The sequence below is a fragment of the Falco peregrinus genome, chromosome 10 (assembly GCF_023634155.1).
Source record: "Falco peregrinus isolate bFalPer1 chromosome 10, bFalPer1.pri, whole genome shotgun sequence".
Taxonomy (NCBI): domain Eukaryota; kingdom Metazoa; phylum Chordata; class Aves; order Falconiformes; family Falconidae; genus Falco; species Falco peregrinus.
The window spans coordinates 24854709-24876493 of NC_073730.1; the positions used below are offsets into that span (position 1 = coordinate 24854709).

Below are 21785 nucleotides of genomic sequence, written 5' to 3' on the forward strand. Positions count from 1 at the left end.
GAACACTTACCTATTCTGGAAGAAGAAGAAGAATTACTATATATCCTGCTTTGCCTCAGATTCCGTGTTTCTAGCAGTACTAGAATAAATGCCTGCTTTCTGTGCTGTTTGGTAATGATTATGCAGGATCCTTGACTAAATCCTGAGAAATAATGTAAAGTTATACGCTTAATTTTCTACGTTATTTCTTCCGTGGTATAGATTGTTGTAATTCTGTGGAAAACTGTATTTCCCCATTTTTTTGCAGGTTGCATAAATTCAGACTTTAGCAGGTGGTTTCTGGTTTACTGAGTTCAGTTCACCTTTGGTCACCTTGTCCTGCCCAGAAGCAGGATTAAGCCCCAAGGTCTAACTGTTGTGGTCTGTGTGAAGCAGAGCCGTGTTTGCTCTGAAGCCTGATGGACAGATGTAGATTGTCCATATTTGCTTCTACTTTATTGTCTCTTTTTTCAAGAGGGAGTCTTCTAACTTACATCTAGTATTAATGTGATTTGTACAGGTCAAAGATTTATATATTTATTTCTTGGGGAAAGAGGAAGGCCGACGCTCTGCTCACCTTCAGTGGAAGGTTTAACTTGATTTCTGCTTCATACAGCCTTAGCTCTCTAGTTTAAAAATTCCTCTTTTTTTGTGTTTGGAAATGACAGAAAATTAAAGCCTATAGTCTGAATTTTCCTATGAACACTGACTTTGGTAACATGCTGTAAATACATCCTAATTAAAGCTTTATGTACCAGGTAAAAAGCAGAGGGGAGCACAGTGCTTTTGGCTGCTCTGCTTTTTCCTAATAAATACAGCTGTCACAGTAAAGGAAAAATTAGGCCTTCATAAACTTCTCTTTTTTTATTTAGTCACAGTTAAACTAGATTTTGTAAGATTGAAGTTGTTGCCATAAATGCTGCTCCTTGAAATAGCTGTCTATAAGCTGTTTTCACTTTCTAGCATCAGATAAAGACACCTAAGTTTTGACAAGCTGAAGGCTAGAAACCTTTGCAGGAGATAGGAAGCCTACCACCACATCATTTCGTAAAGCGGAGGGAGGGTGAAGAAGGGGAAAAGAGAGAGTAGTTTTTCATTCTGCTGTTAAGCTTAAGGGCACAGATGCTATTCTTCTGATGTCTGCTCTGCTGAAATGAAAAACTCACTGACAGTAGTAATTTCTTTGACCTACCTACCTACACCAAGTAAAGAGAAGCAGCCTGCTTTTTGTCTTCAAATGTCATGCACATGTACAGTATGTGTCCACTGTTTTACAGAAAATAACCTGCTCCTTCGTGAGGCTTGAAATGTTGGACTGGTTTAGTCCTGTATGTGAAAATTTTGGTGTCATGCTTTTGCATTTGAAAAGCCGTCATGCCAATAAAATATATTAAACACCTTTTTTCTTTTTCTAAATTTCCTTATGGTCTTCCCTGGTGGCATTCAGTTATCTGCCCAGTCCTGGCTTCTTTCTCACCTGGTTGTGTGTCAAAGGTGCTGTAAAGTAACCAGCACTGCCTGGCAGCTAGCCTTTGGTTAGTCACTTATCCATCTAATTATTTCTGTAGTTTGCCAAGCTAAGGTTCAACATAAAAAATTATGGTGCAGTTTATTTTGTTGCAGTCTTGCTGTAGTCAGCTAGACATTTAACTTGACCTGTTATATTGGGCAAATTTTATTTAGAATGACAATTTGAACCTTGATCCCAGGTTTTAGCTGGACTTGTTTGAATGCTCCATCATTTTAGGTGGTTAAAAAGTGGCATTAATCAGCTTCCAAAGATGAGAGACAAAACTGCCAATGCCCAAGGAAGCTAAGGGGTTATAATTGTTTACTTTCTTGCCCATCAGTAGACTCCTGTCCAAAGAAATTACTTTGTTTCAGAATCATAAAAAACAAAAGCAAACTCAATAAACTCCCATACCATTGTGCCTTTCCTTAAGGAAACACTACATCTGCTGGCAGGACACCTCAAGTAGCACAATTTATTCATAGCTCTTAATTTTCTGTATCCATATGCATGAAGCACCTTGAAAGCAAAAGGCAAACCTCCTCATGTTTTATTGTAGCCCTAAGACAGCAAATACTTAAGCATGCACAAGTGTTAGTATGACCACTTTAATGTTAAAATGAAATATGTATATGCCTCCTTATTTCTGTAGTTGGTACCAAAGGGCTTATGTATATATCCTTGTAATTCACACCTCACTTAAATCACACAGAGAAACAATAACGTTATAGAAAAATAAATTCTTCAGTAACTGTTCACCAAGTTCTTCAGCTCCATATGAACTGCCAGTAAACAGTCATCATGTGCTTGTGTCAGATTGTTTGGTCTTAGAGAAAAAGAGATAAAGATAGCAGGCTAGATGTGTGGGGCAATTTGCTTTTAAGACTGAAATCTAAATGTTCTTACCCTTCCTATTTCTTTTTTTAGCATTATGCATTACATGTAAATATAAATGTAAGTTTCTTTTTAAAGAAAATTTTCCTTGATTAAGAACAGCTGTCTAGCAAGCTAAGGGTTATATTTTTATCAAAAAAAAGTTGTTTTTACTTGGTATCCAAAACATCCAAATCAGTTTTTCTCCTGTAACATAAGGATTCAGTGAGAGATTTAATCTGAAGTGCATTTTCCCAAGCTGAATGATAAACCTTATTAAAACAAGGCACAATGTAATTCATGGAATTCCAGTGCCAGGCATGAAAAGAGCTTGGTATGGCTGTATTCCGTGAGCCAGTGAGCTAGATTTTCTTTGAATTGTAAATATATGTTCCCAAAAGAATGTTTTTTTCCTTTAAGTAGGTTAGCAGCAAGGTAGTAACTGTAATGCATTTATTCCATTTAGAGAGATTCATTTCATTCTTCACAGAAAGTTTAAAATGTTTGAACCCATTCAAGATAAAATTCTATTTTTTGATAGAGAGAAAATATTTTTAGCGATATGTAGTACTCTTAAAATCATAAAGACAATGATCATGTAAGATGCCAAATAATTGCAGCCCTCGCTTGTCTTGAATATTAAAACAGGGTAACCAGAGAAATGAGATGCTGTAGGCAATCCTGTAGCTAGGGATTATCTGCATTACCTCACTCCGGCTGTCCTCAGTGGCAGAATGAGTCAGAGCATTGCATACCATCAGATGTGATGAAATGAGATGCAACTCTTCTTTAAAAAAACCACCCAAACAGTAATATAAATGCGGTTTGTCAGAATTTAGTGTCCTGGTTTTTGGTGTTCATTGAAGTTGCCTGCTAACCTATGCATGCATGCATATGCATCCATGGTGTAACGTGCCTCAAGGGAGTGCAGTTTTCGGAGAAGTATTCTGTTCCTATTGCTCGTAATATTTATATATCAAATTTAGCTGAATAACACAGCTCATGCATCTCTCCTGTAGGGTGGTATTCTTCAGACAAAGGAAAGCAAGCATCTCAAGTCCCTTGTTTCATTTTATTCTGCTCCTTCCTGGCACTAGAGACTCCAGACATAACAGTGATATCTTTCTGAGCAGGGCTGCTGCCACTGCTGTGGAGGGCAGTAAGAGAACGAGGGAAATAACAAATGTACCTGCAACAGATGCACTGGGTTTTTACAAGCTTGTATGTTAGAACTTGCGTTCGCTGAAAATAGGTGAGTTTCTGCCTGAGTTCACGTGAAGACAGGAGTTTTCAGATGACTATCACTGCCGTTGCTTGCTAGGATTTTCTCTTAAGTGAAGCACCTGCCTGTTACTGAGGTGAAACCAAAGCTTTGGAAGGGCTACAGCCAGTGTGGCAGCTTTATGACCAGCGCTGAATTTTGGAGGGTTTTGATGTGATATCTGTAAATGATAACGTACTTTGTTTTCTCCTCTAGCCCCGGTCGCTCCCCAATTTCCTTTGACAGTGAAATAATAATGATGAATCATGTGTACAAAGAAAGGTTTCCAAAGGTAAAGAATCACTTTTTAAATAATGCATTCAATGAACTTGTGACCAAGCTCAGAATTAATTTGTAGTGCTCATTTTAAGAACTGGGCTCCTTCTCCATCTCATTTCCAAGCAGTGCAGTTTGCTGAGAGTTTGAAGCTGCCTTCTCTGCTCCATATGTTAATTCTGTAGTAGAGGAAATAGATTGTATAGAGAGATTCAGATGGAAGAGTGTGAAAAGCTTTGTGTATTTGTGTATGCATTTCATATTTACTAAATTTCTCATGTCTGTTATTGGCATGACAGATGCTCACAAAAGTGAGGAGAAGGGCCGTGTTTTGGCTCTCCAGGTATCTTGAACTAATCCATGTCTGTCTTTAAATTCTGAATCAAATCAAGGCTGGAAGAGGGATGTTTTGCTTATTTTCATATATACTTAAAAAAGCTATTTTAAAGAGTAGTTTCAAAATAAGTTAATTAACATTTTCTCAGTATTCCCTGTATAACTGCATTAAATGTGCTTCATACTGATCCAAACGTCTTTGGTTTTGGTAGGCTTTCCATTTACATATTTGAAATGCAAAGTTTTCTTTTAAAGTAATTCCAAATTATACTGGAGGTTTTGGCAAAAACCAAGTTTGACACTGGGCCTTTTGGTACCAGAGAAAGAACAAAGATAGGTTTGGATTTCTAGAAAAGTCAATCTGAATTCAGTTACACTGAAACGTGCTGAAATGATCTGCAGTGAAAATAAGTGTTTCTTTATTAAAAGCTGAATATTGAAATCTGTGGAATCAAGCTTTGAAAGTTAACACTGAAGTGAGCGTAGAAGATTGTGTATCCCAGAGCTGTTGATACGGCCATTCCTTTCTGTTCTACCAATAGCAAAAATAGATGTTACTCTAGAGACAGGGTGTCAGGGCTTACAGTGATAGAAACGTCTGTGCTTGGGGCAGTGATTTTCAGCTTCCATGGTCTTGCCTAAAAGTTCTGAAAACTGCCTCGTATCTTACATCCTTACTCTGGAGACCCAGGGAGGCATACAGCCTCAGGACCAAGATATTTTTATGGTCATTTGCATTTTCAGAAACTGTGTTCTGATTAATTTTTGTTGTTTGTTCATGTGAACATAACTTTTGCCTATGGTATGCTATTTTTATTCTCAGCAAAATGCGATTGTATTTTGGAATATTTTTTAAGCCTCGTGCATTTTGGAGTTGCAAAAATGTTACTTTAGCACCTTACTTGTTTATGTTTTAAGTTCTGGGATAATAAAATTTAAGAGTAATTTCTCTTTATTTTGTACTCTTAGGCCACGGCACAGATGGAAGAACGGCTGGCTGAGTTTATTGCCTCTAATGCTCCAGAAAACGTGCTGCAATTAGCAGATGGGGTCCTAAGTTTCATTCATCATCAAGTTATTGAACTGGCCAGAGATTGCCTAGATAAATCACGTGAAGGTCTTATTACTTCTCGGTACTTTTATGAGCTACAGGAAAACTTGGAGAAACTTCTCCAGGATGTAAGTGCTCTCTGCAAAGTAGAATATATTCTTTTGTTTGAAACTCTGAACAATAAAGCCAGAGCTTTGATTTTCAGAGAGACAATGTGGGTTCCAGGGGAAGGGCAGTGGGTGGGGGTGTTGAGATCTGAGTTGTTTGTCTGATGTTGATCTACCGCAGGTGGATTTGAGCAAATCACTTCACCTGTGTACTTTGTTTGTACAAAAGTTAAATATGCATATGAGTAAGTCAAAGGCAGCCTTTACCATTTATGAAAATTGGGTTCATCCAGATGAGGGAAATTACTGAACTTTTCTTTCATGTACTTCAAGACTCTGAATGACTTATTAATTACAATAGTGCCTTGAAGGAGTGAAAACAGCATAGTTTGTAGTGTTGCTATAAATTTTTCATAAAGATTTTCTTGAGCTGAACTTAATCCAGTTGTGGGGTTTTTAGTACTTCAGTGTGTTTTGTGGTGTTCAAAGCATATGAAAATACACAAGGGGGCACAATTTTAATGCATGCTTAGTATACTTCAGCTGCTCATTAAAAATTGCTCTTTTCCTTTAAGATGAAAATAATATTAAATTAAAAGCATCTCTTAGAATTTATGCTATAGCTGTTATGAGGAGTCAGTACTATTACCAGCTGCTGGGTCCGGACGTTTGTTTGGGAACGTCTTCCTAATCCTTCACTTTGATTTAAGAAGCTAGCAAGCTGAAAATACAGGATTTATGAAGATCTCAATCTCCAATTATAAGTGTCACAGAGACACCTAGAAACAGAACACCTGAAACAATTTATTATCTTTGGTGATTTTTAATCTATTTAGTGTTTGTATGTCTATTATTACTATTATTATTATTATTAGTTTGTATGTCACTGGTCAGTTTGCCAACCCACTGGCGTGGATTGCACTAGTTTGTGCCCCTTTGCCACTCTTTCCAGACATTAGAAAATGACAAATGAATAAAAATACTCTATTAATATACAATTACTGTATTAAAAAGCTTTGTGAAAACTGCAGAATCTTCCCTTGTATCAGCTAAAATCTTTGGCTACCCCGTTTCTTTGACTGTGGCTGTAATTTCCCTCGTATTTATTATGCATGAAAGAAAAATGACTTGTGTTTGGTTTTGTGGTGTTCTGCCTGGATAGGGAATATGATTTTGACAGATCAAGAGAGGCAGGGAATATCTTTTGAGGGCCTATATGATTGTCTGCCTATGGGATATCAGTAACCACTGTGGATGCATTTAATAGTAAAAAATGCCTGTCCAGGTGAAAGTGGTGTTCTTTGAATACCATGCAAGAGTTTGATTATCGATGCTGCCATCCAGGGCTGGAGAAACTGCATCTAGTCAAAGAAATTGTTCAGTATTCCTAGTCTTTAGAAGAGAGGAATATCTTTCTGAAGTTTGAAGGTGGCAGTGTAGCCTCCCTGGGCGGGATGAGCATCACCCAGCCGTCAGTGCGGGGCGGAGTGGGGCTGGCAGAGGCACAGGTGCCCACCCTGGGGCTGGCCCTCAGCAGCAGGGGTGCAGGGATTCCTGCAGCCAGGGGAGCACCTGTTAGATGCTCCACTGTGTATCTCCAGAGGCTGGAAGCAGGGCATTTGTATGTCAGCTATGATGTAAGGGGTCAGGCCTCTTTGGGTGATGGTTTTGAAGTTGGAAAGATTTTTCTAAAAGTGAGTGTGTGTGCTCGGCAAAATAACTTACATTTCAAGGGGCTCAAGGAGGCTACAGTGCGTTTTACTGCTGCTGGTAGCAGATGCTTTGGGCTTGCAATACGCCGGCTCCCAGACCTTCCTCCTGTGTGTGTGGACAATGATTTCTCATACCATAAGGAATTTAGAGAGCAATACTTTGGGTCTGGTCACTTCCAGTCTGCACTTTCAGGCCTGTCTTCTGGCCTGAAGGGGTTAATCAGCATCTCAGAGAAGTCATGGGTCAGATAAACCTGCTTTTTCCTTTCCTCTCCCCCCCCTCGGAACAAATCATCAAAACACACTTCTTAAATGTCCTTTTCCACTTGATCCTACATGCATTATACTGCTGCTCCTAAGCACAGGGAAAGATGACATTGAACTGTTATTCGAGAAGATGCAGTGGTCATCTCTGGGCTTGTTAAGGAATTGACATTCAGGGCTTGCTTTGACCTCTTCCTCCTTAGCATCTTCTGCAGAGCAGGGGTGAGAGAAGGGTCAGCTCTGAAGTTTGATTTACTTTAGGCAGTAAGGTGGGCTAGAGACGATTAACATGAAAGCTTAGAGAAACAAGGGAGGCAGAACAAGCTGGGACCAAAGAGGACAAAGAAATTAAAGACGGCGGAGGAATGCCAAAGACTTCATTCCACATCTTTCTCATTTGTTTTTTCTGTCCTATCATACTTCCTTGGCTTTTCTTTTAATATTTAAAAGCTGCTTGTTTTCCCCTGCTTGCCAGTCTGTGCTTTGCCCTTCCGACTGCATTTTAGAAAGAAATAATTGGAATATTTCAGTCTAAACAGATAGAAATTGGTGATAATATTTTTTTTGGAGGACTCTCCTGAAACACAAGGTGGAGACAAGTTTAGATTATTCCAAATTTCGGAGCAGGTCTTTACCTTTGCTTGGCTTGTAAGGTATCACACAGAGTTACACACAGTATAAATAATACCAACTGGAAGGTCATCAAAAAAAGCTCTTCCATTTGGGCAGTTGTATGCTATGGTGTGTTTTTATAACATAAGGAAAGATTGGGAAGATGATTTATTGGTGAATAAGGAGCTCAGCAGCTGGCAGGACTACCCACAGATTTTCGAACAGTTTTACTGTGAAAGAATGGATTATTTTGATTTTTTTTAAAGGTGTTGATTCTGACATGTGGTAACCAACTAAACTCGCACAGTATTTCAAACCATAGAAAGGAGACTCGATTTAATATGTTGCAGCTTGTATCTACTTTATACTGTAAAAATACAGCTGTAAAACAGAGTAATTGGGTATTTAAATAATGAGCTGTTTAAATAGACCAAACCAGAAAGCTTTTAAAAGTTTTTTAGATCCTGGCTTTTCTAATAAAATGCCAACAAATCTTGTTAGTTACGGCAAATGAGATCTTTTCCCTTGTTTGGAGCGTGAAATATTGTCTTTTAGCCAGAAAAACCTATTGCTTATTGCGTCATTGAAATTATCCTGAAGTAAAAATGAATTTAAGAGATTTTCTGTATTTTGGAAAACATGAACTTGAATGTTACACTTACAAAGTAAGAATATTGAAAAATAAGATAAAGCACTTACGCAAAAGAGTATTTGACATTCTAGTGGAAGTTGTCCCTGCCCATGGCAAGAGGGTTGGAACTAGATGATCTTTAAAGGTCCTTTCCAGCCCAAACCATTCTGTGATTCTCTGACATTCAGTTCTTTAGCTGTTACCATGGGGTGGGCTCAGGGGATAGGGTAGGACCTCAGGTCACTGGGAGAAAAGGGTTAGTCAGTTTTCACTTGGCTGAATTGACAAGGTAAAACCAGCCAAAAGAAGTTTAATGGCTTTTGCGTGGGTGTAGCCAGTTGGCGAGGAAGGTGAAGGATTACAGGTGTTCCTGTGCATGGAACAAAAGAAACAGAGGAGGGTGTTCGTGTTACACTGCGGTGACTGATGCTGCACGTTGGCAAATGGATATTCTGATCGGGATTGCTTTCTTAATATGAGCCTGAGCGTAAATTTATTGGTTCTTGGCACTGCAGGTCTATTGTTTTGGTTTCCATCAGTATATTAGCTCAATTACAGCGTTGTGACTTGCATATCCCAGTTATTGGTCCTGCCGAACCCCAGGGGAGGACAGTGATTTTAATTTCATGCCCCAGTAACTACAGTTAGTGACGGATGGGTCTTTCAGATAAGGGAATCGGTTTGTAAATTACCCGTTGCTACCTCCTGTACACGTGTCACTGGCAATGTGTGTAGGAATGGCATCAGCCTCTACTCACAACCCCTACAGCTTCTCCCTCCTCCCCTTGGGAGGCGGAGGGGGGGAAACCCTGAGATGCCACCAGCAACCTTCAGACCACCCTGCCGTCATTGGGAACTGCGGATTAGATGGCACGCCTTGTACCACGGCACATGGAAGCAGCAGGCAGCGCCTGGCTATATAACCCTCTGGTTCCCAGAGACTGTCCTCGGGACAGATTCTAAACAAGACATCTGTAGGGATGTCCGGGATGTCCTGCATGAGAAGGAAACAAGAAGAGGCAGTTTTATTGAGGATCTTGGAAGAGCAGCGCTGTGCAGAGATGATGGCTGAGTGGCTGTTACAAGTTGTGTTTGATTTTTGTAATCCTCTTTTCTTCCTTTTTCTTTTCTGTGTCCTTTGGCAGTCATGGTCTAGCTTTTTCTTTTCAAAACAGACGCCTGATTAAATTAGTTGCGTTTTTAAATGATTTTGCCTAAGTTGTCATAGATAAGAAAAGGAGAAAGCAAAAGGACTTGATTTAAAAAAAATAGTTTGCTTTAACAGTATAAATGGATGCAAAATGATGAATTACATGTATTATATTGTATTTTTTACATAATATAACTTATGTAGGAGGGAAAAGGACTTTCCAATTGCATGGCTCATGTATCAAATAATACAAAGTTGTTGATGTTTTATTTATTCATTTCAACACAGCTAGCCCCTGGTGATCAGGAATGGCTTTTCAAATATGAAAGCATTCGGTTTTTTTCTAGAATTCATATTTTAACTTACAAGTTTGCATAATGCATTAGGGGACACAGAGTGAATACTAATCATGTTAATTTTGATTATTTTCTGGTTTATAATTGGAAAATACCTTATAGCTAGAAAGAAGAAAATCACAACTTATGTCAGTGCTTCCAAAATAATCTTTTTAAGGGTCTGTAGCTGGGAAGTATCTTTGATACTGCTTTTAGATGATGAACTAGCAGGTGCATTGTTTTCTTCAAGGTTAAAATTCAAGCCCTAGCTTATCAGTGCTGAAGTAGACGATCAACATTTCTTATTCTGACCTGTATCAAAATGAGAAGTAATGAACATTCTAATATTTTTTTTTGGTTTGGTAACAAAATATCAGGGATATATTGTTTAAAATGCTGCCTGTATGTTTCTAGCTTTGAATGTCTGCTTCCCTGTGTTTTGATTGTTCTTTTAGGTGATCACCAGTGTGATTTGACTTCTCACCCATATATGTCGTCGTCTTAGCTGGTGATAATGAACAATGCTAAATGAACATCGTAGTTTATTGTTGTTTGCATCCTTGTTGATAAAACAGCAGTCCTATAAGCAACTGGCTCATGGACAGCATAAGCTCATTGCTATGCTAACGCCTCATTTTTAGACCTTGGGGAAAAAATAGCTATACTTTGTTTCAGAGTTTCTACATGTCATTGGAGCCATCTTTTTATCACCCTGCAATGAAATACTATTTTATTTGTGCTTCAGGACTCATAATGTAACCATTGTGTGCTTGAGCAAGAGTGACTGGTGTGTGGGTGTGTGTTCAAATTTGTCTTTGGGTTGGTTTGTTGAGGTTTTTTTAAAATTATTGCTTTAGTGTGTTTATTGTTATAAAAACGCCGCCTCACACATACACATACCTTGAAACTAAGCCTTGAATTTATACTGAAATCTGGTAAAGGGAGTGGACAAGAAGAAAAAGAAATTCTGTGAATTAGGTTTCTGTATGCTCTTTGCTTTGCTTGTCTGCTTGGTCCTACATGGCATACAATACAATGCTGTAGTTGTTCAGCAGGATTTATAAAATTAAATAAAGATAAACTAAAGTTTAGTCTTTTTTGATGATGAACAGAAGTAGTTCTAATTCTAGCTGAAAGTCTAGAAATATGTGTGGCTGTTGGTAGTTACCTAGACATCAGTATCATGTGGAAGGTAAAACTGAAAAGATCAGTAATCCTTTTTTCATTTTTAAAATAAAATAAAAACACATCATGTCTAATATAACTGAGAGGTGATATAATGCAAATAGAGACTCTGAAATATCTCTTGCATGATAAAAGGAGTCAGTTGTAATGGAAAAGCTCTATGTAACTTGGCATCCTTGAATGAGCTGAGATCATTGCCTGCCCTGACGCAGTCATGCCTTTGCTGCTGAGTTATGGTTACTGAGCTGGTGATTGCTCTGCATTCAGCATCTGACATGTAAAAATGAAGAGGTCACTGCTAGGACCATAATGTGGTGTTCTCCTCTCCACAGGCCCACGAGCGATCCGAGAGCTCCGAGGTTGCCTTCGTTACCCAGCTTGTGAAGAAGCTGATGATTATCATTGCACGACCAGCTCGGCTGCTTGAATGCCTGGTAGGTTTGGTCTTTGGGAGAGTGTGTGTATGATCTAAAGAGTCTGGAGTGTGTTTGAGGAGATAAGGAACACAAAGCCTTCAAGAGAATGCTTTAAATTCTCATTAAGACATTGATGAAAAATAGAACAATATTTAAAAATTCAGTCTTTTGGTTTAATATTGAAGTATCTTTCCAATGGACTGTCAGCTGCAACAGCAGCTGAATTATATTCTAGTATAAAGTTTATGGCTGAGGGGCCAGGTGTAGCTGTTGAAAACATTTCATGCTAATTGATGCCACCGATTTTCCTCATGTTGTTAGTAGCTACAGAAGAGAGCCCATAAACGTATGGTGTGCGTACGGTACCTGGAGAGCCACGCTAAGAAAGAGCTGTCACTAAGGAGGAAGTTCCCTTCCATTTATAAATGGTGTCTGGGCTCTTGGACTCAAACTCTGACCATAGATCCAGCAATTGCGGAGAAACCTGGTGTCAGGTTTTCCACTGTGGACGCACAGAGGGATAGGCCAGTGAGAGATCCAAGCAGATTTGGAAGCCTGCATTTGAAATCCTATTTGATGCTATTGGAAGACATGGAAAAGCAAGTCTCATTACTTTTTCAACAACTTACCCTGACTAATAATAGTGTATTTTTTTTTATTTAATTCTAGAAAATGGTGAAAAGTGTTTAGGCCATCCCAATGATATTGGTCCCTGTGTCCTGAAGTCATGCAACTCCAAAAATATTTTGTATTTACAGTGGAGAAGGAGTCTGCATTCACCGTTGTCATTTATACTTGCATATGCTCTGCTAGTAAGACACCATCTAGAAAAACTTGAAACCTCAGTTAAATTTGTAACTTCTGTGAATTCACTTCTATACCTGCAAGCAGTTCCAAACTCAAACCAGCATTTGGCTGCAGATCAGTAGGTCTCCAGGTTCCTCCGCTGTCTTCTGCACCTGATGTTCTGCAAAGTGAGTGGGAGCAGGTGGAGGCAGTAAAGTAATTGAGATGACTAATGAACTCCAAAGCATGTAGTGACAACCTTGACAATGAAGTGGCTAGCCTTCAAAGTATAAAAATAATACTGGGATCTGTATATTTAAAGATATATATCTGTATAAATCTGTCTTCCCTGTTTTTTTAACCTGTATTGCCTTTCTAACTTTTTTTCCCAAATATATTTTATTCTACTGACATGAAGAGTCAAATATTAATGTTCCTTTTATCCCATAAAAGAAAAAGAAATATAGTAATGGGTAGTAAACAATTTAAATAGCTTTAAAACTACATTTTCTTTTTATTTTTTAACATATTTTTTTGTAATTTACCTTTAGCTTCAGCTCTTTGTGAATTTATAAACAGGTTTTCTAATATTTTAATATGAAGGTTAATTTTAGTAACACAGCTCATTGTTGTTTCTTCCTTGTAAATGAAATAACTGGCCATATAGGCAGTAGTTTTGATGGTTGTGATTGTTTTAATAGGGGTGAAGGCATTTAAGTATTTTAAACTTCAGGTATTTGGCTTCAGTCTTTGTATTTACCTGTTGGACTGTGAAAAGTGTATTTACGGACTGAGTCTCTGGGGCTTCAAGAAAATAATAAAGTTTTGTGCATCAGTGAAACCATCTTTGGCAAAAAAGTATGTAATTCATTCTTTTTTCAATTTTTTCTTCTATAGCACCTGTGTCCCCTTAGAAGGGATCATTCTTCTGTATTCAAATGATTAAATAAACCTACTCAAAAGAACACAGAACTAGAATTTATTTAATTTCTTAATTTTTTGTATGTTTGAATTTTTTGTCATCAGATTATATTTTTTTTCCCTGTCCTTTACTCTCCAACGAATGACCTCCCATTATATCTTGAAGAATCCTTCCTTGACTCGACCTTTCCTTTCACCCCACTGTCTGTATTACACGGCAGTCTGTTGACCATCTTTCTCCTGTGGCCCTCCCTGGTCTGGCTCCTGCTCTCTGCCAGTTCTGAGACAGCTGATTGATCCTTTTCCAGAGGAGTTAGGAAGGAACTTTGTTTCTTGCATTGTTGCTGTCTTTGGTGACAGGCAGCATGTATCCAAGCAGCATTGCTTAGAGCAATCAAGAACAAGTGTGTCTTTTCTCTGTTTCTCTAACTATTCGAGTATCTTTACGTCATCACAACCTCCCGTTTCCTTTTCTTGTTTGCAGTTCTGTGCTCTCTTTTCTCTTGTGCTGCTGACCACACTCACATCAGTTCCTTCCTGATCCCCTCACAACTGTATGCTGTAACTCTTCCCCTTTTATCCTTCCATTTCACTAGAAAATTTTTGAAGGGTCTTGGCAAAGCAGCTCATTGCTGCTCAACAATGAGGTTTGTAGGGGAGAGTTAACTTTAACTAGTGAACTTGCTTCTAAGCAGAGTGCTCCTGCTGCCAAAAGTTTGTCTTTTATTTCCAACTGTATCTGTTGGTCTAGTAAGAGAGTCACACCTTCTTATAGCCTTTTCTTGCCTTAGAGGTCACATACACCAAGACTGAGTTGGTAAGATGAGTCTGTACTGTATAGTACAAAAAATACTGCAGCAGTATTTCTTATATAGAAGGTGAAGTCTTTGCTGATAAAATAGCAGTTGCTGTTTTCTTAATAATTTTATTAGCAATTGTGAAGGTTGGGACAGTTACAGAATTGTTTGTGGGAGTATGGTTTGATCAGCACTGACATTTGAAAGCAGGAGAGGTTTATACTGGCTTAACTCACCTGTCAGACAGAGGTGGCAGAAGGCGCCTCCATCTCATCGCAGACCTTTCCCTGGCACGTTTCAATGTGATGAAACTGGGAAGTGTGTCCACACTGATGCTTTGATTATCATGACTGTATTATCTGATAGTCCAGTTTTGGTGCATAAAAGGTTCCTACAGTCCTTATCCTGTTTCGATTTGCAGATCTAAGCCAGTGGACATCCAGCAGGCCGTAAACATCTGTTGTTTTTGCAGAGCAGAGTGGAATACATTGACTTGCTTGTTGTAACTGCCAATGTTTTGCATCACTGCTGAGGCCAGAATTAACTTTGGATGTTTCTGAGGAATCTCCTACATGGGGGAGAAACCTTTTGTAATTCTAAAGCTGAATCGTTTGCCTCTCTGTCTGTCTCACACCACCTTGCTGCAGGAGTTTGATCCTGAAGAGTTCTACCATTTGTTAGAAGCTGCAGAAGGCCATGCCAAGGAAGGGCAAGGAATTAAATGTGACATTCCTCGTTATATTATCAGCCAGCTGGGACTCACCAGGGATCCCCTGGAGGGTGAGAACTCTTGTTTTGTACTCTCCAGACTGCTGAAAGGATAACCAGATCCCCTGGTCACTACATAGCTCAAGGAAGCTTTTATTGTATTGGTTTAATTTCTAGGCCACGTTTCCTTATTTTTCTGTTTGTTGTCACATTCTAGACTGTCCTTTCCAGCCCCACGTCTCAAAGGACTGTTGGTGGGGTAAGAATTGCACGTCAACAATGACAGTTCTTTACTTACGATGTTATTAATGTCTCCCTGTATTATAGCTGAAACAATGTTAGAAAATGGCTTTATGATTTAATTGTTTTCTCTGTGCTGTTGGACAGTAAAAGTAAATTTACCCATTATTCTTCTGATCTGCCTGCCTGCTGGTGGCCTGGTTGGAAAGTATCCTGTCATCCCACATTATTGTCCTCTCTGAGGAAAAGTGTATTTGTTGTGATTTTCCATGAGAAACCACGAGTAGTATAAATTTTTAGGTGGAGATGGGATTGTATTTTTACATCTTGCATAGCAGTGAAACCAGAGTAATGCTTTAGAAGACAGTAACAGCCTTTCTGCTAGGTGCCAGAATTGCATATGGTAAATTGAATATGCTGTAAACGTGCAGAGGGCCAGAAGATGCTAACTTTGGAATTTGTGAGTTAATATTTCTGCCTGGTGCTTTGCTAGCTGAATCTCTTCTCCTATGACAAGTTCTACAAGCATGCATGGCTTGCTCAGCAACAATAAAAAGTGTGACAGAGACTGGAGGTTACTGCGGAATATTTCAGTGATTGAACCGTACTTTTTGTTTTCTCAGGAGAGCATAATTTTAGCATAAATTAGTAGTCTGGATAGGACTAGTTTAACTTCTGTGGTGTTTACTGAAATGACAGTGACAGGTTGACTTCAAGTGAAGAGCTCTTCAGGAAAATTTCTACCAAAGATTGCTAAATGCAATTTAATAGCATTTGTTGAAATCTGACATTAAAGGAAAATTTCCTTTGATCCCTGTCATGGGAGAGAACCTTTCCATCACTAATTCCCCTTACTAAAGTCAAATTTTCTTTAGAAATGTGTGGAGATGTCAAGATGCCTTATTTCCTTTCTGTAAGGAGGGCACCCAGAAATGTCAATGATGTCTATTTAGAGACTAGTAGTTAATGTAGGATTTTGGTTTGCAAAGTTTGTAGCATCTCCTAAGACAGCTGAGTAGCCTAAACTAGCTGACTTCCTCCGAGTTTGCTGCTGCTCAGCAGTTTGCAGAATCAGACACATTTGATGGAGGGAGGTGGTTTGGAATGTAATGCTTTTTTTTTTTTTTCCTCTTCTGGAGTACAGAGATGCCGCCAGGCTATATGCAGACATATATGCATGGAATAGGTTTTAATATTAACTAGACAGCAGTTTCCCCAAACATGCATTTATTGCTTTTACTGATTATAGAAATATCCAGAATAAGTCAGGCTGAAATTAGAACAATTAATTATATCCTTGGTTTATATAAAATACTGCCTACAGCTTGCAATATGTTAAAGGTTATCACTGTATAATTGGGGTGACTTCTTACGGAAGGGAAAAATGTCCTTCCACATCCACCTCTTACACTCCTGTTTGTCTTGTATAAACAAAGAGAATAGTGTTTGATTGAGATCATTAGGAGTAATCTTTCCTCTTTCTTTTCAGAAATGGCCCAGCTGAATAGCTATGACAGCCCAGACACTCCTGAGACAGATGATTCAGTCGAGGTAAAGCAGTAATACACTCACTGTCTACTGCTTTTTTCCTCTGGAAAGAGGTAGTCTACAGTAAAGTATTAATTATAATGCAGAGTGATTTCAATTAAAAAAAGAAAAAAGTGCTGACATTTAAAAGCAGTGTTAAGTATACACTCTTAAAAATGTGGAAATCTCTATACTGGGGTGGTGAAATGCTTAAAAGCTGCAAACAGGCATTATCAAGTTTTGTGGATTTTTTTTTTTTTTTTAGAGTTGCAAACAAAAATCATCTGGAGAAATTATTTATATCTGCATTTGTAAAACGTGATGTGTATGGAAGAGAGTTTACTTTAGTAACAGACCACTGGAAAAATTAATTACGGAACTTGCTAGGTTTCAATGATCCTTAGTTGTTTAATTTATTGAGTTTTTTTAAAATGTAATGTTGAGGAAAGGCCTGACTCTTACAGTCCACTGGCTTTCTGTGCTAATATTTGTGGAGGGAATCTGCAAGAGTTGTACGTCCTAGACAGTTATTCTAAAGCTGAGGACTCCAGAGTCTAGAAACAGATTGATTTGGGATAAATGCTGCTTAAAAAAGATAAGGACAAAAGACTGAAGTACAGCATTAAGTCATTCCAGGTCCTGATTTCCATTTTCTTGTCATCTTTCCCCAGAGTCGTGGGGCCTCTGTCCAGTCAAAGAAAACTCCATCTGAAGAAGAGTTTGAAACTATTAAACTGATCAGTAATGGTGCTTATGGGTAAGGCTTTTAGACTTTGATTTAGAAGAAAATATGTTATTGTCCTACCTAGCAAGGGACTATAGCAAAGTTTGGTGAATGACTGGGTTTTGTTGGGTCCAAAGCATAACTGAATTTTTCTTGGGTCTTACAGAGGTTCCACACTTACGATTCTTCTGCATTCTTCTGGGAGATGCCATTTCTTGCATGTTCTTGGGGTCTCTTAGGCAATAGCCCCTGTACCTGGACATAGTTCTTGGTACTTACATTGCACTGAACTGACACACAGCTTCTAGCTCGGAGACCTTTTGTAAAAATTGGTTGTCTTACGTTAAAGCTTTCAGAATAGGTTATTCCTAATCCTTCTGTGGTGCAAGTTTTCTGAAGCCCTTCCTATCTGTGACCTCAAGCCTGTTTTTCCAGTAACTGTTTCTGCACCATTTCTTTATGGTAGGTAGGTAAAATGTAGACACTTGAGTACCTTAGCTTGAGATGACTAAAACATTTCCCCTGAACATTGTCCCTGGGGAAAATATTGTCACTTACTTTGTTGGAGATTTCCTAAGTAAAAAAAATGCAGTTCCGTGAGTCCAAGAAAATTACTTTGCACCTATTTCCTTATTGCTTATCAAAGCAGTCTGTGTTTCCTTCAATGCTGTCTGGTTAATTCCTGTGATTTGCATTTGTTTAAAGGCTCAGTGAGTGAGTAGTTGCACATATTATTGATGATTCATTAAAACTGCAAAAATACTGAGAGAGAAGCTGTTTATGCTTTTCTATTCTTCCATGTATTCAGATTAAATATGTAACATGTGGCTGTTTGCAAGCACTTGAAATACTAAAAGAAATGCTAAAATTACATTGGGGCAAATCCACTGTGAGAAGTAATACAGTAAAAATACTATTGGATTTTATTATCTACTGAAGAATTTGGAATTAAGTCAGTCAGTTAAATTTTTAACCATTCGTACAAACCTATCCAGAAATTTAAAGATGGTTCTTGACTCTTTGCAGTTCATAAATCCTTACCAGTGAAGTCATTTAGGCTATAACTGAAAAGTAGTGATATTTAGTAGGTCATAACAGCAAAACTTGAGCATGTGCTTGAGTGTTTTGTTGAAGTGGGTGCTTAGTTAACAGCAATTCATTTTTTAAAAAGTTGTATGTGGAACAAATGTAAGCATATTTTTTGTTCAGTGAAGACACAATAGGGCATACCATATTATTAGACAAGAAGATTTTATGTCTTTTCATTCCTATTTCTGCACAGGCCCCATGATTTAAATGAAACTTTGTAAAAAGGGGAGAGAGAGTAGTTTTGCTGTTACTAGTATCTGTCATTATCCGGGGTGTATTTTATAGTCAACTGCTGGTGGGACACAATACCTTCTTAAATGTAATATACTCCAGAGAAAAGGAAACAAGTACTGATTCAATAAGGCAGGCAAACCGGATGAAAATTTTATTTGCAAACTGTATTATTAATGTGCAGGAATCTAATGATCTGCAAGTGATAGAAATGGGAGAGATACTTTACTGAAGGAAATCCCTGGTGACAGTTTTGTGTCAAATTAATTTTATGGAGCTTGGAAATAAACTGTGGTGATTCCATATGTTTTGGACAGTTTTTTAAGTGAAATGGTGACTGTAGTGGTGAAAAATACGTGCCTATGCAATGACACTTAAGGAGGTTCATGACATTTGTGTCTGAAATATCTCTTTGTTAGTCACATCAGAAAAAATGCTGCTTAATTCAAGAAGGCAGAGTAGCTTTTGGAAGGGAGCGTCATGGGGTTCTTTCTTTTCTAGAGGAGCTTGGCACTGAGATGGGATTTTATGGAGTCACAGATAAGTCTGTCAGGCTCCATCCAAAACAGTTACCATCACTGTTTGAAAAAAACCCAACAAACCAAAAACCAAAACAAAAACAAAAAAAACCCCCAGTTTGAACAGAAAATGGAACTTTTCCTCTTGCTATGTGGTTTTCTAGAGCAGTGTATTTGGTGCGACACAAGACCACCCGTCAACGATTTGCCATGAAGAAGATCAACAAACAAAACCTAATTTTGAGAAACCAGATTCAGCAGGCTTTTGTGGAGAGAGACATCTTGACGTTTGCTGAGAACCCCTTTGTGGTCAGCATGTTCTGCTCCTTTGAGACCAAGCGCCACCTGTGCATGGTTATGGAGTATGTGGAAGGTATGGCTGTCGTTATCTACACCTGCAAAGGGACCTGAGAGAGGATGAATGTGTTGCGTATGCAGTGTGTCTCCTCATAAAGGATGACATTACCGACTGATTTACGTGTGCTTCGGGCGTAAGGCTGATGAGTGCACTGCTCTGAACACAATAAATGGGAAGACCATCTCATGTGTGCTAGTCCTTCACCGAAAGTGAGCTTGGTCAGCCCTGCTGTTGCAGGGGGGTGATGATGCCCTTTTAGAGGGGAGCGTGCGGACAGCTTGGGCTGAGCTGGAGAAATGAGTCATTCCAGCATCGGTTTAGCTTAAGGAGACGCCCTGTTTGTGAACCCATGTGACTGACACAACAGGATTACAGTGGAGCTGAGGAAATGTAAAGCCACATGTAGAAAACTGCGGGGGTCAGAGGTTAGCTTGAACTTTCCAGTCCTCACTGGAAAGAAATCCTCCTGCTCTTCTATAGGATGGCATGGCTAGAGCATGCTAACTGCAACTTGGCATTACAGTTAGAAAAAGACAGTTAAGAAACATCACTGAGCAACACACACAGTCTTTGTTCTTGAGCAGCCTTTTTAAAAATGCAGTGGTATTTTATGCTGGGATTTCTTTTTCTTTGTTTTGCTTATTCTTTGAAATATTATTTGGTTTTATTTTATCACTGTATCTTTATCTTGTTGTAAGTAATATATTTCCACTGATGGATCAATTTCTTATGCCTGTCTTGCTTGGCTGACCGTTTATGAGAAATAAGCTTATAGTTATTGTATCATTGTTCTTTCAGATAAATTAGTGGAATGAAAACAGATGTATTGGCATAAGAAATTTTACTATTAATTCCTATATACAAGCAGAGATGAAGGTTGCATGAAATGTGTGGCCAGTTTTCCTTAGAAGCTTGAATCAGGGGCCCACAGACTTACCTTCATGCATACCGCTGTGTCCAAAGGCATGGCTGCCTCTCCATGTCTAGAAAGAGCCATTTCATAGTTGTAGAGGTGTTTACTTACTATTTTAAGAAGCTTGTGTATCGTAGTAGTATGTGTCTTAGTGATGGAAAGCAGAGAAATTTATAGAAAGGCCAAAAAGTAGTGATGGAAAGCAGAGAAATTTATAGAAAGGCCAAAAAGTCATGAATTGCCCTTTCTTAAAGGTGTGCTTACAGTTCAGAAACAGCATCCATACAGTTCTTGAGGAAACATGCCCAACATACATGGATCTTAATTTTCCTAAGATTTTAATATTTATTTGAAGCTCAAGGCAGAGTGTAGAGAGAGCTTTAGAATTCAGGCTAACAGGGTTGAGAGAGACAGCCTTTAGAAAACTTACTGTAGTCTAGTATTGTAGACCCATAGCTGTTCTTTCTTACTGGTATGTGCCATTTCACTGTGCCATATTTGCAACCTTTTTTCAAGGAGGTGATTGTGCTACGCTTCTCAAGAACATTGGTGCCCTACCTGTTGATATGGCGAGGATGTATTTTGCCGAGACTGTTCTGGCGTTGGAGTACCTACACAATTACGGGATTGTTCACCGTGACCTAAAACCTGATAAGTAAGTGTTTAGCTCTTCAGAAGCTGAGGGGAGAGACAGTTCTTCAGGGGCTTTCTCCATAGGCAAGAGTACATAGGGCTAGAGGCAGTAGAGCTCTTCAATGGGATCTGACGTGTAGGAGATTTTATGGAGTCTCTTGCTACTGTTGCAGAACCAGATAAACACTGAGAAAAGGTGGGAAGAATGTCTTCACATACTTTCTCAAAGCTGTTGCTACACTGATAACAAATTATGGCAGAAGGCGGTCTGATTTCTAGGTGCCTTGGCTGCTCTGTGCTGTTCAGTTGCATAGGAGGTTCCTTCCAGGTGATCGATGGGGACGTAACCCTGAGAACTTGCTTAGCGTTATCTTGTGGTGTTCTTTTTTTTTTTCAGTTGCTTTTGGGAAAGAATTAATTGAATGTTGGATTATTTTGCTGCTTCTCTTTCTTCTAGTCTCCTGATAACTTCCATGGGTCACATTAAACTAACAGACTTTGGACTGTCTAAGATTGGGTTAATGAGCCTTACAACAAATCTTTACGAGGGACACATTGAGAAGGATACGAGGGAATTCCTGGACAAGCAGGTAAGCTGAGAGATTTTGTCTGTTGAGGTGGGATCGGATACAGGTTTCTGGC

General features: G+C 38.7%; 1 protein-coding gene across 13 annotated transcripts in view; it reads left to right on the forward strand.

Annotated features, from left to right (window-relative positions):
- The window catches only part of MAST2 (microtubule associated serine/threonine kinase 2), a 194335-nt gene that overhangs the window by 146944 nt on the left and 25606 nt on the right, over positions 1–21785 (forward strand). For all 13 annotated transcript variants that reach the window (XM_055815125.1, XM_055815132.1, XM_055815126.1 and 10 more), the window contains 9 exons: positions 3840–3915; positions 5205–5414; positions 11615–11716; positions 14850–14982; positions 16640–16701; positions 17349–17434; positions 19404–19612; positions 21027–21165; positions 21601–21733. In XM_055815125.1, the coding sequence (XP_055671100.1) occupies positions 3840–3915; positions 5205–5414; positions 11615–11716; positions 14850–14982; positions 16640–16701; positions 17349–17434; positions 19404–19612; positions 21027–21165; positions 21601–21733 (1150 nt within the window). The remainder of the gene's footprint in view (positions 1–3839; positions 3916–5204; positions 5415–11614; positions 11717–14849; positions 14983–16639; positions 16702–17348; positions 17435–19403; positions 19613–21026; positions 21166–21600; positions 21734–21785) is intronic.